This window comes from Oncorhynchus nerka, linkage group LG26 (assembly GCF_034236695.1).
Source record: "Oncorhynchus nerka isolate Pitt River linkage group LG26, Oner_Uvic_2.0, whole genome shotgun sequence".
Classification (NCBI taxonomy): domain Eukaryota; kingdom Metazoa; phylum Chordata; class Actinopteri; order Salmoniformes; family Salmonidae; genus Oncorhynchus; species Oncorhynchus nerka.
In genome coordinates, this window is record NC_088421.1 from 10,947,724 (window position 1) to 10,975,238 (window position 27,515).

At 45.3% G+C, this 27,515-nt stretch overlaps 5 protein-coding genes across 5 annotated transcripts in view; 2 read left to right on the forward strand and 3 right to left on the reverse strand.

The window, feature by feature from the left end:
- The first annotated feature begins 287 nt into the window (after window positions 1-287).
- Window positions 288-5,140, forward strand: LOC115110265 (peptidyl-prolyl cis-trans isomerase FKBP10-like). Its single transcript, XM_029635768.2, has 10 exons — window positions 288-604; window positions 1,336-1,481; window positions 1,655-1,844; window positions 1,927-2,072; window positions 2,408-2,597; window positions 2,708-2,853; window positions 3,014-3,203; window positions 3,547-3,689; window positions 3,834-3,997; window positions 4,220-5,140. Exons 1-10 carry the CDS (start codon window positions 411-413, stop codon window positions 4,406-4,408), a joined length of 1,698 nt encoding a protein of 565 aa, XP_029491628.1. The 5' UTR covers window positions 288-410; the 3' UTR covers window positions 4,409-5,140.
- A 149-nt stretch (window positions 5,141-5,289) lies between these two features.
- On the reverse strand, window positions 5,290-12,096 carry LOC115110270 (cytosolic 5'-nucleotidase 3-like). The gene is made up of 9 exons (XM_029635772.2): window positions 11,935-12,096; window positions 11,033-11,131; window positions 10,835-10,904; window positions 10,654-10,700; window positions 10,378-10,463; window positions 9,499-9,588; window positions 9,157-9,319; window positions 8,749-8,949; window positions 5,290-8,521 (listed from the first exon to the last, which is right to left on the reverse strand). Exons 1-9 carry the CDS (start codon window positions 11,935-11,937, stop codon window positions 8,411-8,413), a joined length of 870 nt encoding a protein of 289 aa, XP_029491632.1. The 5' UTR covers window positions 11,938-12,096; the 3' UTR covers window positions 5,290-8,410.
- Window positions 12,097-12,595: 499 nt separating this feature from the next.
- LOC115110269 (kelch-like protein 10) lies at window positions 12,596-15,460 on the forward strand. The gene is made up of 5 exons (XM_029635771.2): window positions 12,596-12,792; window positions 13,057-13,543; window positions 13,658-14,275; window positions 14,362-14,511; window positions 14,613-15,460. The coding sequence occupies exons 1-5, from the start codon at window positions 12,596-12,598 to the stop codon at window positions 14,979-14,981; spliced, it is 1,821 nt and encodes a 606-aa protein (XP_029491631.2). The 3' UTR covers window positions 14,982-15,460.
- A 231-nt stretch (window positions 15,461-15,691) lies between these two features.
- LOC115110264 (kelch-like protein 11) lies at window positions 15,692-20,963 on the reverse strand. Its single transcript, XM_029635767.2, has 2 exons — window positions 20,361-20,963; window positions 15,692-20,060 (listed from the first exon to the last, which is right to left on the reverse strand). Exons 1-2 carry the CDS (start codon window positions 20,888-20,890, stop codon window positions 18,476-18,478), a joined length of 2,115 nt encoding a protein of 704 aa, XP_029491627.1. The 5' UTR covers window positions 20,891-20,963; the 3' UTR covers window positions 15,692-18,475.
- A 505-nt stretch (window positions 20,964-21,468) lies between these two features.
- Window positions 21,469-27,515, reverse strand: part of LOC115110263 (ATP-citrate synthase) — a 30,846-nt gene continuing 24,799 nt past the window's right edge. Inside the window, exons 16-28 of the mRNA XM_065010076.1 lie at window positions 27,333-27,437; window positions 27,031-27,227; window positions 26,862-26,943; window positions 26,499-26,609; window positions 24,602-24,729; window positions 24,375-24,468; window positions 24,004-24,158; window positions 23,710-23,860; window positions 23,414-23,557; window positions 23,218-23,331; window positions 23,043-23,125; window positions 22,808-22,884; window positions 21,469-22,660 (exon numbers count right to left, since the gene is read on the reverse strand). Of these exons, the coding sequence (XP_064866148.1) occupies window positions 22,566-22,660; window positions 22,808-22,884; window positions 23,043-23,125; window positions 23,218-23,331; window positions 23,414-23,557; window positions 23,710-23,860; window positions 24,004-24,158; window positions 24,375-24,468; window positions 24,602-24,729; window positions 26,499-26,609; window positions 26,862-26,943; window positions 27,031-27,227; window positions 27,333-27,437 (1,536 nt within the window). The 3' untranslated portion in view covers window positions 21,469-22,565. The remainder of the gene's footprint in view (window positions 22,661-22,807; window positions 22,885-23,042; window positions 23,126-23,217; window positions 23,332-23,413; window positions 23,558-23,709; window positions 23,861-24,003; window positions 24,159-24,374; window positions 24,469-24,601; window positions 24,730-26,498; window positions 26,610-26,861; window positions 26,944-27,030; window positions 27,228-27,332; window positions 27,438-27,515) is intronic.

A 27,515-nucleotide genomic window follows, 5' to 3' on the forward strand; every position in this document is an offset into this window, starting at 1 on the left:
GTAAATGAGCTTCTCTATAGAAGCGGGTAGGATATTCCCACACAATGCAAATAACTTCCAATCACTGTCTATGTTCGATGGGCATTCAAATTAATAAGGCTTTGTAAATAGTATCGCACTGACGTTATTACATAGTAGGCTGTGCTTTAGGTCGGCTTCCTCTGGTTTGCGCTCGAGTCAGATACCTAGGCCTATTATATGTGGCCGAGGGCTACTTTACACGTTTACAGAATTCCTCTAAAGAGGAGGGGGTGAATTGGATGCCACACACCTCCCCCTTCTGAACGAGCAGAAGCTACGTCCGCACTTCTCTCTTTCTGCATCTATAGACGGTAGCCAACGGAGAAGTCACGGCGAAATCACCCGTCTGTTTTTCATACTTTAACAAAACACCAGGGAATACGTTTATAATGGAGTCAATATTTGCGTTAATATTGCTCTGTGTAACGGGAACCCATGTAAGCAGTAGCCCGGGCCCGTTAGAAGATGTGGTTATTGATCGGTATGACATTCCAAGAGTTTGTCCCAGAGAAGTGCAAACGGGAGATTTCGTTCGTTATCATTACAACGGTACCTTCACCGACGGCAAAAAGTTCGATTCAAGGTAAGCTACGACGCACGACTCGCTTGTATAGGTCTATTGACATAGTGCAGAAGAGCATCAAAGCAGGGCAAGCCTATCTGATTCCTGTGCAAATACATTCTGTGCTGGCTGGAGGACATTTTCGTTTAACTATGGTCTCACGCAGTTGGCCTGTTGCAGACGTGTCCTACCTCTAAATTTGCAGCCCCTCTAAGCAACCATTTTGAAACTTTGTATCGAAGATCCTGCGCTTCATAGATACATTGTAACTTTGTCCCTGTGCTGTGCATTTTTGCACAGATACATTGTAACTGTCGTGTGCGTTGGTGCGTGTCATGCGCATCCTCGAACGAGGCCTATGTAGCGCTCAGCACAATATCGTTCAATGGTGTTTACTACTACGACATGCCACGCACACTCAACGCAAAGACGAACAGCTGAATTCAGTTGGTTGATAGGCTGGGTGAGGCTTTTTCTTAAAATGCCTGTTTAGTTATTTTACGATGGCCTACTTTTGTGTTTTGTTCATTACTTATTTTATTATTTGCACACAACCCATTCAGATATGGTTAGATACATGGTTTACAACCAGTTAAAATGAATATAAATAGTCTAATATAATAATAGGAATAGAACAGAATAACTTGACTAGACACCGCCTACCATTGAAAGAAATATAATCTTTGTAATCTTGAGGAATGTCTCTTCTATTCTCTCCATCTAACCTCTCTTCTACCCATCCCCCCTTTCAGTCATGAACGTGGTGCACCCTTCAGTGGGCAGGTGGGACTGGGGCGTCTCATCACTGGTCTGGACAGGGGAGTTCAGGGCATGTGTGTCAATGAGCGCAGAAAAGTTACCGTCCCCCCACACCTTGCCTATGGAAGCATAGGAGCAGGTAACAACTCATTTCATTCTCTTATATGACCTTTACAGTTTACATAGGGCCTGGCACCAGATGGTGTGCCCTGTACAAACTAAATTCCACAAATAGTTATCCTCTGATGCTGGCCCCAGTCGTATATTCCAGTGTCACACAATGAATTCCCAACCTGTCTCTCTCTCTCCTAGGTGATGTGATCCCTGCTGACACTGTGTTGGTGTTTGACGTGGTTCTGCTCGACATCTGGAACACAGAAGACAAGGTCCAGACACGCAGCCTCAGCAAACCTGAGAGCTGCAAGCGCCTCGTGGAGGCTACTGACTTCATCCGTTATCACTACAACGGCACCCTGCTGAACGGCGTGCCCTTCGACTCCAGGTGGGGTCCATATCTACTCTCAGTCATGCTGTATGTATGTGTGTGTGTGTGTGTTAACCCGTTCCGTCCATGTCTCTTTCAGCCACTCTAGGAACGGCACCTATGACACTTACGTGGGCATGGGCTACCTCATTAAGGGCATGGACGAGGGTCTAATCGGCATGTGTGTGGGAGAGACACGCACCATCATCATCCCACCCTTCCTGGCCTATGAGGAGAAGGGATATGGTAAGTACTAGTAACCACTGTTTATAATCCCTAGCCTATGAAGAGAAGGGACATGGTAACTACTAGTAACCGAAAGGTTGCAAGATCGAATCCCCGAGCTGACAAGGCAAAAATCTGTTGTTCTGCCCCTGAACAAGGCAGTTAACCCACTGTTCCTAGGCCGCCAATGAAAATAAGAATTTGTTCTTAACCGACTTGCCTAGTTAAATGCAGGTGAAATATATATTACAGATTAAAAACAATGTTGTGGACCACCCCCTCAGAGGAAGTAAGATTTGCATTGGGCTGTGTACAGATGATATAATTGACTCTAAGCACCCATCCTTCTCTTCCAGGCACTGTGATTCCATCCCAGGCCACCCTGGTGTTTGAGGTCTTCATGATCGACCTGTTCAACCCTAAGGATGACATCTCCGTGGTGGTCAAGGAGGTGCCTAAGAGCTGCACCCGTAAAACCGTGGTGGGAGACTACATCCGTTACCACTACAACGGAACCTTCCAGGACGGCTCTGGCTTTGACACCAGGTAGGAACGGGTTTAATACATCTACTGTCAAACCAAGACTTGTGTGAGTGAAAGGGCGCATTGTAAAGACTGACTCTAATTTGCATTTGCTATGTTTCCTCTTTCTGCAGCTACCAGCGCAACAGCACATACAACACCTACATTGGCATGGGCTATGTGATTCAGGGCATGGACAAGGCCCTCCAGGGGTTGTGTATTGGAGAGAAGAGGCGTGTCATCCTTCCTCCTCACATGGCCTATGGGGAGAAGGGAACTGGTGAGTATGTGGCTCTGTGGCATTGGCCAAAGGTTTTGGGGTGGGAGGAGTCAGAGTAGCATTTACATGTCTTACTGTCCAGTGGCCACGCCGAGTCTTGTCCCTGCTCCTATTCAAATTCCCTTCTTCTCTTTTTTTCTCTCCTCCTCCCCCACTCTAGGAGACCTCATCCCTGGCTCGGCCGTGCTGGTCTTTGACATCCACGTTATCGACTTCCACAACCCTAAGGACCTCGTTGAGATCAAGGTGACCAGCAAGCCCGAGAAGTGCAACCTGACCAGTGAGGTGGACGATCTGATCCAGTACCGTTACAACTGCTCCCTGATGGACGGCACCCTGCTCTACTCCTCGTGAGTAGGAGCGCCTCCTGTCCATCGCACCGCCATACCGCAACGCCACACTGCAGCGCCTGATCCAGTCATGTAATCTAATCACCCCTGGCTACTTGTCTGACTGATATCACTAGGCCTCCACGCCAACAGACAGGAAGACTTATCAGCTACTTATGTTGTGTAGAAAGGAAAATATATGATACAGAATATAACCAAGACATAGAAACCAGCCATATCTATAACTATATATTATATACATCTTACAACGTAGAAAGTATAGGGCTACATACTTAATTCCTACTGACTGATAGCACGTTGGAGCTTTGGCGGGGCCTTGATCAATATCTCCCTCCTCTTCCAGGGACCACTATGAGAATGCCCCCATCACCACCCTGGGAGCCAACAAAGTGATTGAGGGTCTGGACGAGGGCCTGAGGGGCATGTGTGTGGGAGAGAAGAGAGTGGTGATCGTCCCACCCCACCTGGGACATGGAGAAAATGGAGGTGAGGGAATGAACTAGTCATGATCACTTTCATCTTGAAACCCAGAACCAAATCCTGCGTGGCGATATCTTGCGTTTGGACATTCCATTATTCCGACACTGTTTCTATGTCTCTCATCGTGCTCTCCCCTCCATGTCCCTGCAGCCAAGGGCGTTCCCAGCAGTGCCGTGCTGCACTTTGAGCTGGAGCTGTTGGACCTGCAGAAGGGAGTGCCTGACGGCTACATGTTTGTGTGGCTGGGGGACAGCCCAGATCCCCTGTTCCCTGCCATGGACCTCAACAAAGATCTATCTGTCCCTCTGGAGGAGGTAAGATAACACACGCCAGACATTTAGCATGATCCATCAATCAAAGTCAGGATTCACCCAATAAATTCTGCCCTTTGCTTGGTAAGGCGCTGGTGTTGGTAACATCCTTGTGTAGGTCAGGACAACAAGTCAGGTGATCATCTAAAACTGCAATTATTCTTTAAACGATGTTGCTCTTGAAAGGACAACTCTCATATTTCTCTCTGCTCTCCCTCTCTCTAGTTCACAGCCTTCATAAACATCCAGGTGGCAGAGGGCACAGGTCGCCTGAGGCCAGGGATGGATGCCGACGGCATCATCAAGGACATGTTCAACAACCAGGACCGCAACAGTGATGGCAAGATAGTGGCTGAGGAGCTCAAACTGAAGGTGGAGGAGGATTCTGACAAGGCCAGACATGAGGAGCTGTGAGGGGGTACAGTCGAGCCGGGCAGAGGGGTGCGGGGACGGAGAGAGACACAACAGACTGACAGACAGAATCTATGCAATTAGGGGGTTACCAACTAGTGGAGCTCTTAAATACATTTATTATGTAGAAAACACAGAAGGTTGGTGGCGTCTTAATTGGGGAGGACAGGCTCGTGGTAATGGCTGGAACGGACGAAGTTGAATGGTATCAAATACATGGTTTGATGCCATTCCATTTGCTCTGTTCCAGCCATTATTATGAGCCGTTCTCCCCTGAGCAGCTTCCACTGGTTGAAAATAACCCAAAATGGTCCATACTTATTTAAACGAAGGACTGCTTCCATGTGTTGTAAATTGCCTTATGAAAATGTGGTTCATCTATACTTTTTATAAATAACTTATTCTGCAGTCTTGCATCATTATGTTTTCAAAAAATGTTTGACTCAGACACATTTAGCTAAAAGCACTTTCATTGAACTACCTTGTCAGCCATTTGGGGTGGTCCTTCTTCCCAGGATGCAATGCAGTTGTCTTCAAAATGGCTGATAGGAATAAATGGCTGTCTCCCACCCCTCCCCTTCTTCCCAGACATGAAAATGATGTTAAGACTGTAGGTTGTATATTTTAAGAGTGGCTATTTTGTACAATACAAGATTTTTTAAGTGCCTTGCATTGTAGAATATACATCACATAATAAACAACATCTGTTTTTCTAATAAAAACCTATAAAAAATGCATTGTTTCCCGTGTTTGGGATCCATGTCCATTGTCTAGGGATTGTGTAGGCTGGGAATAACATTAATATATAGTTCCCTGGGAATGGCATCATTAGTGATTCCAAAATTGGATTTTGGCATGTTTTACAAAAAGGAAATAGACCTAGATGAAGTGAAACAAGGGTTCAGTGGCCACATTTTATTTACAGTTGTGGAGAGGTTATCCTGTTCTGCCTACGTATCTCATACAGGTGAAAAATACAATCTAGTGACAATGTAGCGAACACACTGTCCCCTCAAAATACAATGTAGCGAACACACTGTCCCCACACACGTCTCAAGGGAAATGTATGACCGGATTCTTGCGTACTGTACCTGTGACATCGCCATTTAATATGAATGGATTTCCACTTCAAATCTTTAAACATGTAACTGGGTGAAAATGTTATACTATAATTTGGCAAAACATACTAATAATAGCAATAGAATCCGATGCCTTGGCTGTACCAAGAACTAAAAACCTCCATTATGTGGCAATTAAATGTTTTGCCGTCATACAAAAAATTAAAAGTACTAAATATTCAGATGTTCTTCACCATAAACCGAATAGGTCAACCATTACTTTTACAGGACTCTAAAAGGCAACAATTGGACTCTAAAAGATACAACATAATCAAAACTCTGATGTTTTACAAAAAGTGATGGCATTTCAGAGAAAATATAAACATGGCAAATATTCAAAATTCTATTACTTTTGTCATGTACTTTCGATGTATCAAGGCTAAAGTTGGATGGATTTTTGAGACTAGCATGGAGTGATACTGTAAATGTCAATATATACACATGGCTCGAATTACTATTACTTTGACCACATGGTGGCACTGTGGCGCCAAAAAAAGTCCATTGTAAAACGTAGCCACGCACACAACCCTATGCCATAATACCGTGACACAGTATCATCAGATTCCATACTGATGATATCCACATAAAACAGTAGTCTATTAAGAGCTGAAAATAAATAAGTGCCTAACATGAACCTCATTTACTGTAATCATTCTCATTGAATAGACACTTCTCAAAAAAAAGGGCGAGAACAAAGTATCACGAAACAAAAAAGATGGCGTATAGAACACTAAGATAAAACACTGGCGTTTCAAACTGACACGGCAAAAGTCAAGTTAGATTGCCCTCTATCCTGTCCTCTTTCCCTTTATATGACAAGGATAGGTCCCACATGACAAACAAACCATAACTCATTCAACTTTCATCTATACAGAGAAGACAACAACATCTAGATCTAAACAACAGCACCCACATGCATACATACATTACCAGTCAAAAGTTTGGACACACCTACTCATTCCAGGGTGTTTCTTTATTTGTACTATTTTCTACATTGTAGAATAATAGTGTAGACATCAAAACGATGAAATAACACACACACACACACAAAAAGTCTTGAACAAATCAAAATATATTTTATATTTGAGATTCTTCAAAGTAGCCACCCTTTGCCTTGATGACAGCTTTGCACACTCATGGCATTCTCTCAACCAGCTTCATGAGGTAGTCACCTGGAATACATTTCAATTAACAGGTGTGCCTTGTTAAAAGTTAATTTGTGGAATTTCTTTCCTTCTTAATGCATTTGAGCCAATCAGTTGTGTTGTGACAAGGTAGGGGTGGTATACAAAAGATAAGTCCATATTATTACAAGAACAGCTCAAATAAGCAAAAAGAAATTCCAATCCATTATTACTTTCAAACATGAAAGTCAGTCAATGCAGAACATTTCAAGAAATTGTAAAGTTTCTTCAAGTGGAGTCGCAAAAAAACATCAAGAGCTATGATTAAACTGGCTCTCATGAGGACCAAAGGAAAACCCCCTCTAAGTTCTTTAGAGTTACCAGCGTCAGAAATGGCAGCCCAAATAAATACTTCACAGAGTTCAAGAAACATACACATCTCAACATCAACTGTTCAGAAGAGACAGTATGAATCAGTCCTTCATGGTCGAATTGCTGCAAAGATACACTACTAAAGGACACCAATAAGAAGAGATTTGCTTCGGCCAAAAAACACAAGCAATAGACATTAGACCGGTGGAAATCTCTCCTTAGGTTTGATGAGTTAAAAGTTGAGATTTTTGGTTCCAACTGCTGTGTCTTTGTGAGATGCAGAGTAGGTGAACAGGATGATCTCTGCATGTGTGGTTCCCACCGTGAAGTACGGAGAAGGTGTGATGATGTGGGGGTGTTTTGCTGGTGACACTGTCTGTGATTTATTTAAAATTCAAGGCACACTTAACCAGCATGGCTACCACAGGATTCTGCAGCGATACGCCATCCCATCTGGTTTACTCTCCGCTGGACTATCACTTGTCTTTCAACAGGACAATGACCCAACACACCTCCAGGCTGCATCAGATGACCTGGCCTCCACAAACACCCGACCTCAACCCAATTGAGATGGTTTGGGATGAGTTGGACCACAGAATAAAGGAAAAGCAGCCAAGAAGTGCTCAGCATATGTGGGAACTCCTTCAAGACCGTTGGAAAAGCATTCCAGGTGAAGCTGGTTGAGAGAATATCAAGAGTGTGCAAAGCTGTCATCAAGGCAAAGGGTGGCTACTTTAAAGAATCTGAAATATAAACTATATTTTGATTTGTTTAACACTTTTTTTAGTTACTACATGATTCCAAATGTGTTATTTCATAGTTTTGATGTCTTCACTATTATTCTAAAATGTAGAAAATTGTAAAAATAAAGAAAAACCCTTGAATGTGTAGGTGTGTCCAAACGTTTTACTGGTGCTGTACATTCCTCATATGTAGACAGAGCATACATATCACCAGTAACGTTTCTCTCCCCACAAACCCAATACACATTTACCAGACGGGGAAGTCACCTAGTTTCCCTGTTCCATTTCAGTTGGACTATTGATGGTTCATAAACAATTGAGAATGTGACCGTAGGGTTGCTGAGTAGAGTAAATCAAATCAAATTGTAGGACTATAAAGGATGTTGCTCTCAAGTTGTAAGTGTTCAACAAGGATTCAACTGGAGGAGCGTGGAAGGGCGACACAGTCTGGAATCCATCCCAGCGACCCACACAAACAGCCATTGGAGCTTTAGTAAAATACCAAAAACAATACCATTCTGACTCTGCTCATGCTATTTGACTACTGGCACTTCCTGAGCAAGAGCTTCCTAAACCAGCACAACATATTTCCTGTAGCGTCGGAACGTTCGTTACTGATTGGCCAGTGAGATGAAGTTCATGGTCAGGTCACTTGGTGCTGGTGAGGTGGAGCAGTAGGGCGTTTGGCACTTCCATGGTCTCATCCTTCACCAGCACGATGTCATAAGCCTTCAGGTAGGACGTCTTCCTCTCCTCCACCTGAGAAAGATCATGCAGAGAGGGAACGGTTAACAAGGGGTCAATGTCCAACGACATTTAAACAGTGCTTGAACAAGCTGACTGTGCATTAAAACAAGTCAATTGCCTTAAAATACAACTTCGGAGTAAAAACAGTAGGTAAAAACATGACTTCTTGCGTGGTTGAGGGTTTATTAGGGTGTGAGAGAGGGAGATCTTTGGTGTATGTGTAGCCAGTACTACCTTACCTTGTCGTTGAGGAAGCCGATCTTGAGGATGTTCTCCATGCTGTGCACCCCATCAGCCATGGTCAGGTCCCCCAGAGAGTCTCCCAACAGCAGGACGTTGTGGCGTGACTTGAGCTCCTGGAAGTGGCCCGTGTTCAGCAGAGCTCCCTCCCTCTTGTTATAGATGTGGATCAGCTCCCCTTTGAAGGCCTTCAGCACTCCCTGAGAATAAGGGACACCAATGGGTTGAATCCTCATTCAAACCACTAACCTTTTACCCAGTCTTCGCGTCGTCACCAGCATAGGAAGAGCGCATTTAATGCAATGAAACTAAGTGTTGTCATGACAACCCCCTCTCTCTACTCAACTCCATAGAGGCTACCTGTATTGTATATACTGTGGTTTGTGTGTCAGCGATAGCCTACTCACAGTCTCATCAAAGTCCATGTAGTTGGAGAAGACCTTGACGTTGGGGTGAAAGACCCCGGCCTGGCGGATCACCTCCTCCAGCACGTCTCCTAGCCCAGCAGAGAAGATGAGCAGAGGGATGCTGTGCTCCTGCAGGTGGTCAAAGAACAGCTGGTAGCCCTCCCTGGGGAGACAGCGGCATAGATAGCGCTGTAATCACTACCATTACAGTCATCATCCTGGTCGTCATTAACATTATTGACTTGATAAGGCTTCATCATTTGGTACCATATATGCTATCGATGACTTTACGCTACTAAACAGCCATAATTGTGGTTTGCAACAGTAGCGGCGTCTTCTCACCTGAGCATAGCATCGGACTCCTTCACCATATCCTTCAGCAGGTCTTTCCTGATGCGCTGCTGCACCAGAAGAGTATGGGCTTTGGTCCACCTATGGGATGCATGAAACAAGGGGATTGGTTAACCCCATCAGTCCCGAGACCCCAGCAAAAATCGCCTTTTCATTTATCTGACTTTCATTTATCTGCATGTCCAGCCCTTATATTTAGCATCACAATGAAGTGTTTTACCATTTTATTTTCAGGACAACCAGGGCTACAAGTAGAACACATAACAATTTGACATAAACATTGGCATTCATGAGTTTTATTGACAAATGTCAATAAGAAAAGAAAGTCTGCTGAAGCAAAAAAATCATAAAAATTCATTGATATGAATGCTGTAGAGAAATAGTTTACTCAGTGGCAAATGAATATCCAACTAGTCAATGTCAACCGTTTGGAGTTGTGAGCTACGTGAGCTTATTACAGTATTATAGACACTTTGTCCAAGAATTTCCTACGATATTCTATGCAGAAGAACCCCTTACATTCTTACGACTCTTCTGTAGCTTGTAAGCGTCATAGAGCAAAGCGTGTCAGTTCGTGAGCGTCTCAGCTTTTCATAGATCGCTTTTCACACAGACAAATGTTTGGACGCAGAAGAATAAGACGAATCCGATGGTACAACCCAGAAGTCTGTAGCTTAAACATACAATGTTTAAAACGGGTTCGAAGTTTTAAAAAATGTGTCAGTATAACAGTGGGACTCATTGGTTAAATGAGACTGCAGGGAAGCGCCTATGTTTGATGTAGAACAGAGGGTATTGGTCAGTTTGACAGCAAAGCGATGTGTTACTGGTCTAGAAGGGCAGTGATTGGCTCAGAGAGCTGTGACTCACCACTCCACCATGAGCGGCAGCTTCTCCTCCGCTGTCCGTTTGGAATCGATCTCTATGGGGTAATATGTGTTGAGCAGGTCCTTCAGCTGAACCGAGGGAGAATGGACAACACTCAGAAAGGATAAACGGGCTAGTACGCATCTAGAAAATACAGTTATTTTCCACTCATTTAAGCAGTGAATCTTGTGTCATCGTTTTTCTAATCTACACAACTTTATCTGACAAATCACAGGAAGTTCTGTCATGTGCTCTAGTTGTTCTTCTGATTAAATATACCTGTGCTTTGCACTCCTCACTGATGAGCTTGCTGTTGTCCAGGATATCTATAAAAATAATACAGATGCAATCATTCTCATGGGCTTGTCGAAAAAAACATCAGTGACAAGATATGGACCCCTTAACTCTACGTACACGTTAGTATCTTCTCCGTACAATCTATCCCAGACTTTGTACTTACTGTGACTGGTAGGGCACCGCTTCCCATTGTAGGCAAACCGTGTGAGGGTCATGTCGAAGTCTGAAATCACCTGAAAAAGCAAGAGACATTGTCAACATATTATCAAGCAAACCTCTCAGAATAAATCAAAACACTTGGGTGTGGTACCCATAGAATTATATATACAATCCTAATTGAATAGGATCTCTGTGGTGGTACCTGAATCGTGCTGGTGCCAGCCTTCTGCATGGCCTTGATGATCTCCTCCACCCTCTGAGGGTCCCTCATACACACTGAGGGACTGGACAGCTCCGGGATCTATGGAGGAGGGAGACAAGGAGTGAGGAGAGAGAGAAACAGAAGAGATAAATATTTCTCCACTACATTGTTATCATTTACCAGACACTCTTAACCAGAGTGACATGCAGGAGCAATCAAGGGCACATTAACAGATTTTCCACCTAGTTGGCTCAGAGATTCAAACCAGCAACCTTTCGATTACTTACCCAACACTCATAACCATTAGGCTACCTGCCGCCCCTAAACACTTATGTGATGATAAACCCTCATATTCACTGAAGGCCACTGTGCTTGCTGCTGTTTACAGCATTTACTATATACAGAGCACAGATTAAAGTGATTTCACAGCAGCCTAGCTTTGGGACACAACATCGGGAGCCCGTGTATTGGTTGGATCAATAACGTCACATCACAGACTCCTGATGTTGTGTCCCAAACCTAACAGCAGTCCTGCTGCGGATAACATCGTATGCATCCAGCTGATACATTGTTAGAATACTGTACTGAGGAGCTGTAGCCTAGACAACTCTTCACATATCTATCGCATGACATCCCCTCATTTGCAGCTGTTGTCACAGCTAGGACTTTAATTAATGGGTTCTTACACTAGGGTAAACTAATACCCCAATCACATACTTAACAAGCATGAACAAGTACTCTGTGTGATTTTACTTTTTGGGATTGTAATGTTATGTCACTGTCACATAACTAGCAATAGAAATTAGGCAGGTAGTTTGTAATAACTAAAGTTACGTTTAAATAGCTAGCTAGCCATTTCAGTCATTCACTCAGTGGCAATCAGGAAAATAAAGTACACATACCATTTTTCTAGAGAGGATGTTGTTTAATTCAACAAAAGTTCAAAGATCCAAACGATGGATCTAGTTACAAATGCAATAAATTAGTTATATAACTAGCTAGCTAGCATTTAGCTATGCTGCAATAACCAGTCTACACCGAGGGCTCGCATTTGCTGGCATAAATTGAGGAAGTAAGTGTGTGCGTTGAACATCTTCCCCAGTACCACAAAAGCAGTATTACATGTTCCTAATATAATTTATGTTCTGATAGAGCAGATTAAGAAAGAGTTATGGCAAATTGTGTGCTTCTATGTATTCTTAATTCACGTTTTCTCTCTCACTAAATCTGAAATGGACTGTATTTAATAACATGTATTATGTAATGTCAAATATGAGTGTTAAATGACTGTTACACATTCACTGTACGATCAGTAGGCATATAAATCAGATAGATCATATGAAACACAAACTTTTTATGACAAGTGAGGCTGATGCTCTGATTCCATTTGCTCATCGCTGTGATGTAATAATGAACAACTTTGGAACATAATATAAGTGGAACGTTCACAATTCACAATCCTTAGATGAACACAGCTGCCGTAGTAAACCAGCTAAATGTCTAAGCCGAAGAGCTAGCAAAACCCCATTAAATATAGTTTATAATAGATTTATTACGCAAAGAATGAATGAACTGGAAGAGACGGCCACCTCCATCAAATTTCAAAGATGCAACATGGAGAGGAAAATGAGTGCTATGACCTGTACAATCTTTAACGAGCTACGTCTCGAGGGAAAACTCTGTGATGTGGTCATCAAAGTCAATGGCATCGAGTTCAATGCCCACAAGAACATCCTTTGTGGATGCAGCTCATACTTCCGGTGAGTAGCTAACCCTGGTTGGGATAGGTTGGGTTGGGATGTGCTGGCCAGACGACATTCCCATTCTGGCTTTGAATGAGAATGCGAGAACTTCGTTGATTTATGGTATCTCTGACTTGGTCCAACTCTCTGTAATTATTAGTTACTTTTGGGGAGTCCTGAGGAACTTTGTTCAATTGCAATGCTGTAGTGAGAAGAATATTGAGTCCTTGATGATGTTTCTATCTCCCTGTATTATTATAACCCCTGACCCTTGACCCACAGTGCGCTCTTCACAAGCGGCTGGAACAACGTCGAGAAGCGGGTCTACAGCATTCCTGGTGTGAACCCAGACATGATGCGCCTGATCATCGAGTATGCCTACACACGTTCCGTGCCTGTGACTGCAGAGAATGTAGAACCACTCCTGGCGGCTGCAGACCAGTTCTGCATCCTGGGGATCGTGAGGGCCTGCTGCGACTATCTGGAGGCCCAGCTCTGTCTGCAGAACTGCATCGGCATCTGCAAGTTTGCGGACTTCTACTCCTGCCCTGATCTGCGCCGCCGGGCCTACCTCTTCATCCTGCACCACTTTGAGATGGTGCGTTTCTCAGAGGAGTTCATGGAGCTCTCTCTGGCACAGCTCTGTGACATCATCGAGAAGGACGACCTGAATGTGAAGCAGGAGGATGTTGTGTTTGAGGCGGTCCTACGCTGGATCAACCACTCGCCTCAGGACCGCAAGGCCCACGTCTCTGTGCTGCTGCCCAAGGTGAGAGGTGAACAATAGTGTCAATGTTTTACTGTTGGATAACTTTTGTAAGTTTGGGTGTCGGGCTAGTCAACTGCTAACCACACGTCTGTCTGTCTGTGTCTGTGTGCTTAGGTCCGCATGTCCTTGATGACAGCCGACTACTTCATGAACAACGTGAAGAACAATACCCTGGTGAAGGACAATGATGACTGCAAGCCTATCATCATCAGTGCCCTGAAGGCCATGTACGACCTGAACATGAACGGGCCCTCCAACACTGACTTCCGCAACCCTCTGACCCGCCCACGTCTGCCTTATGCCATTCTATTGGCCATCGGTGGCTGGAGCGGTGGCAGCCCCACCAATGGCATTGAGGCGTATGATGCACGGGCTGACCGGTGGGTGAATGTGACCCGGGAGGAGGAGAGCCCTCGAGCCTACCATGGAGCTGCTTACCTCAATGGCTTTGTCTACTGTGTGGGTGGCTTTGACAGTGTTGACTACTTTAACAGTGTACGTAAGTTCAACCCTGTCACACGGACCTGGCACCAGGTGGCCCCCATGCACTCGCGGCGCTGCTACGTCAGTGTGGCGGTGCTGGATGGCTGTATCTATGCCATGGGTGGCTTTGATGGTTATGTACGACTGAACACCGCTGAGTGTTATGAGCCTGAGACTAATCAGTGGACACTGATTGCACCCATGCATGAGCAGAGGAGTGATGCCAGTGCTACCACACTACATGGCAAGGTGAGCGGAACAGAGGGACCTGGGAGAGAACTTCATGATGGATAATGACTTCTGCTAATAAAATGTTGGCATGATCTTTTCTCTAGGTGTACATCTGTGGTGGCTTCAATGGGAATGAGTGTTTGTTCACAGCAGAGAGTTACAGCCCCCAGACCAACCAGTGGACTCTGACCGCCCCCATGAGAAGCAGGCGCAGTGGTGTGGGGGTCATCGCCTATGCGGAGCAGGTCTATGCGGTGAGCAGAACATTCACAGGCACAATGCATTTCAGCACCTTATTCAGTAAGAGCTGAAAGTTAAAAGAAATATTTGACTCAAGTTCCCTGTCCTCTCCCAGGTCGGCGGCTTCGATGGGGCTAACCGCCTGCGTAACGCTGAGGCCTACAACCCGCTGACCAACACATGGCGCACGGTGCCCACCATGTTCAACCCGCGCAGCAACTTTGGCATTGAGGTGGTGGACGACCTCCTGTTCGTGGTGGGGGGCTTCAATGGCTTCACCACTACCTTCAACGTGGAGTGCTATGACGAGAAAACAGAGGAGTGGTACGACGCCCACGACATGGGCATCTTCCGCAGTGCCCTCAGCTGCTGCGTGGTGCACGGGCTGCCCAACGTGGCCCAGTACGCAGCCCCCCGGGACTCCCTCCAGTCCCCCCGGGAAGAGCTGAAGCTCTCCGCTTCCAACAGCATCCTGTCTGTGTGACGCCCCCTCGCCCCTATCCCCCACCCTGACCCCTTCCTGCCCACCGTATCCCACTTACCACTGGCATTTATCATGCGCAAATAAATCCACTACTGCATGTCCCAGAGGAAATCCCATATACATATATAAATGTCTATATTTCTTATTGCATCTGCAAGGGTGATTGTACTATTCTTTTTCTACTGTGTTAGTAGAAGGGAAGATTGACTGTACTGAATTTGTAACTGTGCTTGGCTCATGCCCAATGACTCTGTGCATAGTACATAGCACTGTTTAATGTCCATGTAGAGGCCTCTAGTGGCCAAAAGGCTGTTTTAGAATTGGCAGCGCCATCGAGGGCTTCCAACATTTTAATGTTGTCAACCTAGTGGGACTTCCAACATTATTGGCTGATCCCTCATGGTCATCAGGAGGGATCAGCCAATTGTGAAGAAGAAAATGGACTACTTAAACATGGAGATTGCCCCAATGACACTGCCCATGCTCTCACAGATGCTATATTGGGATACTTTCTCTGTCATTCTCTATGCTTTGTAAAAAATTAAAATAAAGAATTTAAAAAAGGAGGTTGTCACGTTGGAGGAGAACATTCCACCCAAGGAAAAGACAGATGTATATAAAGCTAGTCTTGAAAACGGCCCAATAATATTGACCAAAATGACATTCAGAATTTAGATAACCCCTTACACAAGATGGATGGGAAACCAAGGTTGTATTAAAAAAATAGCCATTTTAATTGCAAGTGATGACATCAGCATTCTTTTTTTTTTTACATCCAATATATTGACACAATGCCAGACGGCCACATGCAAAGCAAAATATATATTGCCTACATATGTCAATAATATTCTTTCAAATGCTATGTAAGAGGAACAAAACTGAGGAAATACACTTTCATTGCATTCTCAAAATTATAGTGCTTTACGTTATAAATGAGCTTCAGGGATAGTGCTTATAACAATCAATGAACTCTTGAACTCAATGGCAACACATTCACCTTGATATTGTTGATATTGTCATTCCGCTCAGTAACATAAGGATACCCTCTAGTCTATACCAGTGGTTCACCATCTTTTTTGGTTACCACCAACTGAATTTTGCTCTGCCCGGAATCCCCCCATCCCCCCCCCCCTGTGCATTTTACCACTAACCCTATGGACTCAGTCTTTTCAAGTACCCCCTGTGGATAGGCCTAGTACCCCTGGTTGGGAACCACTGGTCTATACAGCTCATCTGACCGACTTTGGAGGGTGAGGAGAACATACACCAATGTGGCAGGATCTCTCAGATGAACCCCTGAATAAGCCTGAGGTACAGCAACAGGGCCCCCTCACACTTCACATCACATTCATTTTGGTTTACTATGCAAATCACTGTAGTGTACATATTTTCTCACATGGGAACAGAATAGATTATCGGCTGGTGTTGGATTCAATGATCAATTAAAAGAAAAGAAAATACAAATCGGCCATGTCTGAAGACAAATATGACAGGTAAACCCACTCGGACTTAAATATTACAAACTGATTAAGGGGTAGACAAGTGCACTACGAAGCATGCTTTTCACCAGCTTTGTCCAGCATTCTTTACCATACGCAGACACACACGTAATCAAGTCCCCCATCGGAACCACACCCTCCAGCCATTAAACTCAATAAAACCAATGCAGACAAAATAAGAAGAGAAACATTCATAAACTCCCACCTAGGTCCTTCTACACAATGTTCCTACCAACAGGAATGTGACGAGCAGAAGACTGAAGAATAATTCAACAGAATGGTTGCTGGAATTTCAAATGATCAATGGAATGTTACCAAGTTAAGACTGGTTCATTAAGGGGCCGTCCGAGTGCCAAAAGCGGTCTAAGACACTGCATCGTAGTGCTAGGAGAGGATTTGGCCGGCAGGGATGTCCTTGTCTCATCGCGCACTAGCGACTCCTGTGGGAGTTGCAGAGATGAGACAAGACTGTAACTACCAATTGGGTAAAAAATTTTTTTAAAAAGCAATGAAAAATATTTAAATTAAGATACCTGTCAGAAAACACTGACAATGAGAATTTTCCACAAGACTCAGACATGAACAGAATGATGACCATCACTCTTGCAGACGGATGGGTGCACACGAGTCTAATTAAGAGAATGGGGATGGATGAATAAACTCTCCCCATCTGTCTCAGACTCCCACCATCTCTTTTCCAACTTCTTATCTTTCTAACTGATGCCACATGGGAGATTTCTCTCTTGACTACCCCTCTCTGCACTGACTGCTCAAAGAAATACACTATCGATCGTCAGTAATAAGCAACCAGGGGAGGAGAGAAGTCTAATTTACTGCGCTCCATTAAGGAAACAGGGGAAAACCACAGCCCACATAGATAGTGATGGTAAATCACTAATTAAGTTGTCCACTCTTGATTGGACCGTAGATCTGATAATAAATATAAGACCATTCTCCTTTCATTCATGTTGAGCTACTGTATCAAAGCTATAATAACAACAAGCGGAGCCATTCAGATGAGGCTAGTATAAAGCACAGAAAAGCCATCAGGCATCGGTAAGGGTTTGGTCCGACTGACTGGTAGGGCCAGGATGACACCAGTATGGCAATCATTTTTCCATGGCAAAAATGAATACACGAAACAGACCGAACCCGTAGGTCCTTTAATAACCTGCTGTATGTAACATATTGTGTGCTATAGCTTGGAAAAAGAAATGTGACTCTGGATGACATAAAATGTTTGTTTTACTAACAAAGTTAAATCTGCTTCGTGTTACGTTCACTTGCCACGACACTAACGAGTATCGCAATACTGGTACTGTCCCGACCCTACAGCTGGACAGAGTGTATGTATGTATGTATGTATGTATGTATGTATGTATGTATGTATGCATGCATGTATGAATGATATTTGCATGGAGAGACTGTCAGTGTCCTGATGGAATGTCATAGAGAGCGACTGACTTCACTAAACACATTGGATTGGAGGAATATAGATTCTGCCTTATTGAAGGGTCACATTGCCTACATCATATAAGCATAAAAGGGGGACAGAAAATATTTATATATAATAAAAGTATACATATACAACTATATACTATATGCATGTATAAAAAGACAAACATCACCTGTGCCTGACATACATACGTAGTGTAGTCCGATGTTGGTCACTGTACAACACTCTATTCACATTTGTAACATTCAGCCTGTCCTCCCCACATAGACTAACACCTGGCCAGCACAGAGTCACATCCCTCCCACATCTCCCAGCCTTGAACACCATAGTCTCAACCAACACCATAGTCTCAACCTGATGATCTGGCACAGAGTTCTCTTGAAAGAGAACCAACATGAGCAACATAGGAGCCGCTGCTCCAGCAGGTTATGGGTGGGGGTTGATGACGATGGCTGCCAGGGGATGTTTGGGGCTTGGAGCTGGACTGGGCTGCTCCCCCACTGGTGTGGATGTGATGGACAGACAGGGGTTGCGATAGCTCAGCACTCGATCTGAGACTGCAGCTGCCTGCGCAGGGTGAGGGTGCGCCGGTGTAGCTGCTGCATCTGCTGCATACGGTCCCGCTGGCGGGCCAGGTTCTGGGGCATGGGGTAGCGCTGGCAGCCGTACAGGAAGCGGTAGGGGATTCGCACGTGGCAGGCGGTGGCGCGGCAGCGTGGCTGGGGCATGGGCGGCAGCAACATCCAGCGCTTCCTTTCGGCAGAGTAGCGGTAGGCCTCTTTGCGGTACTGCTTGTCCACGTCATCGCTGTTCTTCCAGCCGCCGATCACAAACACGTCCTCGTCGAAGTGGCAGATGGCGGCGCCCTCGACGCTGGTGACCTCAGGCGGCAAGCTCTCCAGAATTTCGTCTGATATGTGGGAGCTGATCTTCTGCTTGGCAGCCTCGTCCCGCACCGTGTAGCTCTTAGGGCAGCACGAGGCCGTGTGGTAGAAGTTGGTGGAGGCTACGGCCATCTGGAACACACAGTAGTTGTCTATGAGCGGCAGGGAGTCCACATCCTGCCACTGGCGGCTCTCTGTGTCGTAACGTGTGGTGACCGTCTTCAGCCCGTCCTCGTTGTCTGTGTCCACCGGCGTGCGCGCCGTCACATATACGTAGCGGTCCTCCACGCTCACCGCCTTCACGTCCCGCAGGATCTTGGGCGCCGACTCCAGGTTGTGCCACTTGTCCGGCTCAGGCTCGTACACGCTCACGTCCTTGAAGCCGGGGCTGAAGTTGCCGTGGCCACCGATGCTATACAGGATATCTTTGATACAGGTGAGACCAAAGGAGTGTTTACGTGTGGTCAGGTTGCTCACCTGTTCCCAGGTGTTGCGGTTGGGGTTGTAGCGCTCCACGGTCTTGGCGAAGCCCGGTTCCATGGATCCCGCTACGTAGATGTGGGACTCTGTGGTGGCGATGGCGTGGCCATCCAGGTGGTTGTGGATGTGGGGCAGGTTAACCCAGCGGTCCTCGTAGATGAAGTAACCCACACATTCACTCAGGTAGTCACCCCCCTCCGACACCCCGCCCACCACCATGATCACGTCCATGTTCTGGCCGAAGCGCGGCTGGAAGGAGGCCATGTAGGACGACCAGAACTCCAGGTCAGCTGACTTGAGGTTCTCACAGCGTATGGCGTGGCCCTCCACGGCATCGGACACCAGGCGGAGACAGGCCTCGTTGGCCGCCACCAGTGCCTCATTCTTCACCACACGCGTCAGACAGGTGGGCTTAATCTGGGGTAGCCGGAGGAGACGGAACAACTCCTCAAAGTACCTCCCCCGCTGTTCTGTGTTCCTCTGGACCCACTTCACCACAGCCTCAAACAGCACCTCTTCCTCGTCCACCGTGATCTCTGCGTCAGACAGCCAGTCCCTCACCAGGTGGAAGGGCAGGGTGTAGAACTCCTCGTCCTGGATGACCTTGTGGAAATTGCGTCGGATCATGTCTGCGGCCCGCAGAGCCAGCTGGTCCAGGGTGTACATGTGGGCCAGGCTGTGCACCGCAACACAGTTGGCCAGGCTCAGCTTCTTCTTCAAGAACTCCCCACAGAACTCCTTCAGATGCAGCAGCAGGAACCTGCAGCCAAAACACACAATAACAGAACATGAGAAACAAACATTGGCAAGGCCATTTATGCCACCCATTAACTCAGCACACTCAAATTCAGGGTTGACAGGTTACAGGATGGTCAGTGCTATCCGGGACTCATGGGACGTCCCGACCCTAAACCCTAACCAATATGCTTGTGACACCTCCAGGAAGCCAAAACAACATCATTATGTCGCTGAACTACATACAAATAATCAAGTATTAGCATGTGGCGATTAAATGGATTATGCACATTAAAATGAACACTAATGTAAATTGTAAACAAACCTGTCAGCAAGCTCTAACACTTCATGCACATTGCAGGTGCTCACACGTATTTCTCCGATGTACATGTACTGAATGACACTCTCCACCGTCTCCGGGTCTGGTCCCAATTCAGCGCTCCATTCCTTCAACTCAACACGACCCGACAGCGACTCGGAGAACTGTCCTCCCAGCAACGGCGTGAAATAGTCCGTAGCCGCGGCCAGTACAGAACGGTGAGCGGAAAGCTCACAGCTCTGAACATTCCCGGTTGCCGCCCCACTGCTGAAGGCCAGCGTCACGTCGCAGAACAATCCCTGTTTCCTCTGTTCGTTTTGCCGCCGAGAAAGCTCTGTGCAGTGGGAAGAGGAGGTGAAATCCTCGGCCTCTTCAGTGTCCCCGTCCCCGACAAGGACACTGGGCGTGCTGCTACCGCTACTACCCCGGCTAGAGTCGTCTGGTTTCGGGGGTGCAGCTGCCATTCTGGCGGTGGTTGTAAGAATTCGGAATTGCAGTAAACTCGTGTGGGAAAGGACACACACGCAGACACACATACATAAACTCAAAACACAGACGGAATTACTGACATGCGCAGTGGATGCAAGGCGTTACTGCTCGGCGTGTGTCGTAAAGCCCCTCCCACTCACTTGTGGCTGACAGGAGAAGCTTTTGTGCTTCTTCAACCTCAGCTTTCTCTGCCAAATTAGGGTATCATCAATTCGCCTTCTCTGAGTGGGTGTCTGAATGACCTGAATGGAAGCTACACATGGAGGTTTCCATTCATTTAATGTGATGGATGTTCTTTCATATAAAAGGGCAAGGCCAATACATAGTCCCGCTCTGTTACATAAGGGAGTAGAATCACTTTGCCATGAATGTACAGAAATGACACCCCCAGAGCACATAAAACAGGACATAGGTCTGAAGAATAAGCTCTATAGTCGTCTAGTAAGACCCTCATCTGCACTGTTTGAGTAAACGAAGATAGGCCACTACGTCGTCTGTTGTTATTGGATGATATTAATGTATCGGGTTTGAACCAATGGTTTAATAAACTGATGGATGGAGTACGATACAGTGAAACTATTAAAATTATATACCACATGTATTTTATGGAAGAACCAGACAGAGCTATGTTCCAATGGGTCATCTTTAATATACGCAGTCACACCGTTCTGAAAATATATTACGACACATCTCTACAGAGGCACGCTCAGTTCACATTACATTAGGTCAAACAAATTGTGTTAACATGACAACACAAGTGGTACGGACAGATACAGCTTACGAGAAATAGCCGGTCACAATGGAGCTGGTTTAGCTAGTAACATTCAGTTAAATAATGCTGCATTCTATGGTACCTTTGCCATCCTGGGCACCGTTCTGTTTGGGACAGAGGATGAGCTTTTCACTGTATTTACAGACCAAGCGACATATCTTATGGTTTAAAAACAACTGTTTCATGGGCATTTTACAATACATCAAAATGCTAATACTTTCCATTACATTTATTTACTCGGCTGTTAAAACATCTATACATAAATAAAGCTATATAACTGTAAACCAGTAGCTAGTATTGTTGCACTACGGGTCACCCCTGATAAAAAGCGTATGATTTTTAATATGGCACCAACACACAAGAAAGAGAACTGCACAGCAACACACAGGAAGTCTGTGATACACAGACACATGCTTGGTTTATGGAGAGAGATGATAGTGGGAGATACAGTCTCATCAACGTACTTCACTGTAGGCATAGGTGTAGTATAGAAGCTGTAGTTGTAGTAATAGCAGTAAATAGGAAGACAATCATCTGTATCACTACTGGTAATCTTGGGAAGAGAATTGCATTAACTGCACTCACACACTATAGGGTTAAGGGTCAACTAATGAATGTGCCTCTTTTCTCATTATCTGCAGCTTGCTTGATCTCTCTAGCAGACTCATACACATCTGAGTGCACCTTCACAGTTTTGCAGGCCTTTCTATTATTAACGGGGTTGCAGCATGTTTGATCAGCTAACGGATTAAAAAAAACTGAAACTGTATTAATAAAAAAAAAAAAAAAAAAAAGGGTTGTCCTTATTACTGTTGTAAAGACATCTATAATAATATCAGTCCTCATCGTTGTTCTCCCACCACTTGGGGCTGACAGAACACAGTAAAGGTGAGGGTGGTGGTTAGGGTGCGATGGTGGGGTAACGGGGGTCCATGGCCTGGTTTCCGTGGTTACATGGACATGTGTTCGGGGAGAACGTAGGAGATGTCGTCCCAAGGGTGACGGTACAGACCCTGTTTCAGCCTCTTCTGATCCAGGTAGTGTCCTGAGGGAGAAGTAGAAGCGTAGGTAAGTTTCCAATTTGAGCAATATCATATTGCGTATCCTCCGCTCCTTACATCACAGCCCCTTACCCATTACCATTTCTAGGGGTCAAATTCATCAGGGTCATGACCACTGACCCCAAACTCACCGATGAAGCCCATGCTTCGCCCCAGGACAAAGATTCCATTCAGCGCTCCGATCTCCACAAACTCATCAGCCTCGTCCCTGAGGGAGAAGACAAACACCGGGGGACAATGGTGAGTTGATGCAACACTGAATGTAGGCAAAGGCCAACAAAAGGACAGCCCGGATGACCCAGACACAGTAGTACAGTTGCATTGTATAGAATGTCATTGACTGGAGTTAAATAGCATAGGATTTACCTTGTAAATCCACCACAGTTCCTGAGCAGGTCCACAAAGGCTACTCCGATGAAACCGTCCACATTCAGGATCAGGTTGGGTTTCTGAAACCGCAGCAGAGAGAGAAGACATGGTTTAGAACAGATGATCCCAGTGGGGTGATCCAGGGTGCAGGAGAGGATGACAGGGTTAGTACCTTGGCGGTGGTGATCTTCTCTACATCCATGGCGTAGTCCAACAGCTGGGTGGAGGGGAAGTTCTTCTTCACAAAGTCCTTCAGGATCTGCACCCGCATGTCTGGGTTGTTGATCTGAAGCACACACACACACACACACACAGTAAAAAATATGAAAGACATGGTATCCAAACAGAGACACAGGGACGGTGCTCACCGACTTGACTCTGTGTCCGATGCCCATGATCAGGTTGCCCTCCTTCTTCATCTTATTGACAAACTCCATGGGCAACATGCCACTGTCAAACGCCTTGCTGAACTGCTTGGCTGCAGCATCCAGGGCCCCTCCGAACCGGTCCCCCTGGAAATCACACATACAGAAAGAAACACTCAAATAGAGACACATGTCAACTACCAAAGCTCAATTAATTAGAGGCATTATCTTCAGAAGAGAATACTCTGCTGGTTGGAGTGGGCCTAAGAATGTCGAGGTTGACTTGACTATGTTCTTACGATGGTGAGCAGGCCAGAGGTGAGGCTAGAGATGAGGTCTTTGCCAGCACGGGCACAGACGATGGTGTTGTGGGCACCGGAGACGGCAGGACCATGGTCAGCAGTCACCATCAGACACATCTCAATGAACTTGGCAGCATAACTGGGCAGCCTTGGGGCAAGGAGGAGGGAGGAACACAGAGACATAGAATTGTATTCAAATTCAATTACAATAGTGTATGTTTTATGTGAACAATGGCAGTATTATGATTATTGACTGTTTCACGGTTTATGTTTTGGGGGACAGACGTGTACCTCCTCTGGAACCAGAGGAGTCCCAAGGTTCCTCCCAGGCCCATCTCCGACTTGAACACCTCAGTGATGGGCATTCCAGCGTAGATGAGCTCCTGGCCCCGCTCATCACAGATACTGGTCATAAAGGAGGCTGGCTTACGGATCAGACCCAGCTCCTACAGCATAGAGGGATAAAGAGAGAGGGAGGGAGTCACCACACCCTCCAATTGCTCTCCATCTGTTTCAGTTTAACACAGTCTGATGCGGTTCAGTGAAGTTTGCCTTATATGGAAGTCAATAGCATTGTCCAGAGCCAATAAGAGATCCTGATTCACCGCTTAACTCACAGGGGACATGAGCTAGCGTGGCACTGACTGGTTGTCATTACTCACCCGGGCCCAGGAGTAGTCCATTGGCACCGTGGGAGGGGGCACCTCCATAGCTGGAACGATGACTCCTGTGCCAACGAGGTCGTCATACACTGATCTGTACATGAGGATGGGAAACTTCAAAATCACATCAGTGCTTTTGTACATTTATTAAAAAACTGTCAATCTTATGTTGTGGCTTGGATGTATGTTTTTCTAAATCATATCAGTGTGTGATTTTCTGCACTGACTTGATGACATCTCCCAGCTCGTCAAAGCTCTTGGGTACGAAGGCTCCGGCCTCCTTCAGAGCCAGGTTCTTGGCCACGGCTGTCTCTGAGGCCTGGTTGGCACACGCTCCAGCATGACCAAACTGGACCTACAGGTGACAGACCGGGTCAGCATATCATAGCAGACAGTCACCAACCCCATAACCAGACTAGAGGTCGACCGATTAATGGGAATGGCCGAGTAATTAGGACCGATTTCAAGTGATCATAAATCGGTAATCAGCATTTTTGGACACCGATTACATTGCACTGTACGAGGAGACTGCGTGGCAAGCTGACTACCTGTTACGCGAGCGTAGCAAGGGGCCAAGGTAAGTTGCTAGCTAGCATTGAACTTAGCTTATAAATAAACAATCAATTTTAACATAATCACTAGTTAACTACACATGGTTGATGATATTACTAGTTTATCTAGCTTGTCCTGCGTTGCATATAAATCAATGCGGTGCCTGTTCATTTATCGAATCACAGCCTACTTCGCCAAACGGGTGGTGATTTAACAAGCACATTCGCAAAAAAAAGCACCATCGTTGCACCAATGTACCATAAACATCAATGCCTTTCTTTAAAATCAATACACAAATATATATTTTTAAACCTGCATATTTGGTTAATATTGCCTGCTAACATGAATTTATTTTCTACTAGGGAAATTGTGTCACTTCCCTTGTGTTCAGTGTAAACAGAGTCAGGGTGTATGCAGCAGTTTGGGCCGCCTGGCTCGTTGCAAACTGTGTGAAGACCAATTCTTTCTAACAAAGACAGCAATTCATTTGCCATAATTGTACATAATTATGACATAGCATTGAAGGTTGTGCAATGTAACAAGAATATTTAGACTTAGGGATGCCACCCTTTAGATAAATACAGCACGGTTCCGTATTTCACTGAAAGAATAAACGTTTTGTTTTCGAAACGATAGTTTCCGTATTTGACCATATTAAATGACCTAAGGCTCGTATTTCTGTGTGTTATTATATTATAATTAAGTCTATGATTTGAAAGAGCAGTCTGAGCGGTAGTAGGCAGCAGCAGGCTCGTAAGCATTCATTCAAACAGCACTTTCCTGCATTTGCCAGCAGCTCTTCGCTTTGCTTCAAGCATTGCGCTGTTTATGACTTCAAGCCCATCAACTCCCGAGATTAGACTGGCAATACTATAGTGCCTATAAGAACATCCAATAGTCAAAGGTATATGAAATACAAATGGTATAGAGAGAAATAGTCATAACATAATCATAACAATTCATTATTAAAATACAGTAGTTCAAGCAAACAGAAGATAAACATTTACAACTATTAGGAAATACACTGTGGCCAGATGCTGCCCTACAACCTAAAACCTTTTAACTGGGAATATTGAAGACTCATGTTAAAAGGAACCACCAGATTTCATATGTTCATGTTCTGAGCAAGAAACTTAAACGTTAGTTTTTTTTACATGGCACATATTGCACTTTTACTTTCTTCTCCAACACTTTGTTTTTGCATTATTTAAAACAAATTGAACATGTTTCATTATTTATTTGAGACTAAATTGATTTTATTGATGTATTATATTAAAGTTAAAATAAGTGTTCATTCATTATTACATGTATACACATATATATTTGTAAAGTGGCTGTTCCACTGGATGTCATAAGGTGAAACACATATATATAAATACTTAAATTTTTTAAACAGACGATTAATTGGTATCGGCTTTTTTTGGTCCTCCAATAATTGGTATCGGCGTTGAAAAATCATAATCGGTCGACCTCTAAACCAGACCCCTTCTTCCAGTATGCCTGCCCTGCAAGTCTCTGTGATATCAATCCAATGACTTCAACCCCCCCCCCAACTCTTCCCATCACACTCACCTCTGAGGAGAACATGGTGGCACAGGTCCCGATGCACCAGCTCACCACAGGCTTGGTGATCCTGCCTGACTTGATGCCCTGGCAGATCGTATACTCCTCTGTGCCGCCAATCTAGAAGGGAGACCAACAGTGCTTTAAAAAGGAAGTCCACACACACACACTTGCAGAGGTGACATCCAATCATGGAATTAGTCTGGTCATAAATGTTGATGTTAATTAGCTACGCTTGATGAAAATAAACTGATTGCGTTAAAAGGATAAGGTTTATTTTTCGATGGTTAGTTTACTCAGTGGAGGGGGCCCATTAGCAGCAATGATGTGGATGTGTGTGTGTGTGTGTGTGTGTGTCTTTCAAAACCTCACCTCTCCCAGCATTACGATCATCTCTACCCCTGGGGTGTCCTGGTACCTCAGCACATGGTCTGTGTAGATTGAGCCTGGGTATCTAATGAAGAAATAAGCATTAATTATACACACAGAGACATGCATCAGTAATCTTATCCACCCCATTCACACACAGCCATTCTCTTACCGGTCTCCTCCAATGGCCACACCCTCGTAGACTCCGTCGGTGGTGCGGGAGATTATATTGTTGAGCTCGTTGGACATGCCTCCAGAGCGGGACACGTAGGCCACACTGCCTGGACGGTACAGCTTAGAGGCCAGGATGTTATCCAGCATGCCCCCTGTGTTCCCAATCTTAAAACAGCCAGGCTTGATCCCTCCAACCTGGCCAAGCGCACGCACAGAGTTAGATATGATACTCTTCTCTATACCCTTAAAAAGCAGGCCTCACATACTGTAAGTGAGGGGTATAAAGTAGGAGGGGCCTACCGTTGCCGGGCCGATGATAGTGATACCCTTCTCGTCCGCCCTCTTAATGATCTTCCTGGTTTGGGCTTCAGGGATGCCCTCGGCTATGATGGCGATGGTGTGAATCTGAAGGGGTGGGGATATGAAGAATTACAGTCGGTCAGACCTACGGCTCTCTCACCATTAGATGACACCTTCTGGATG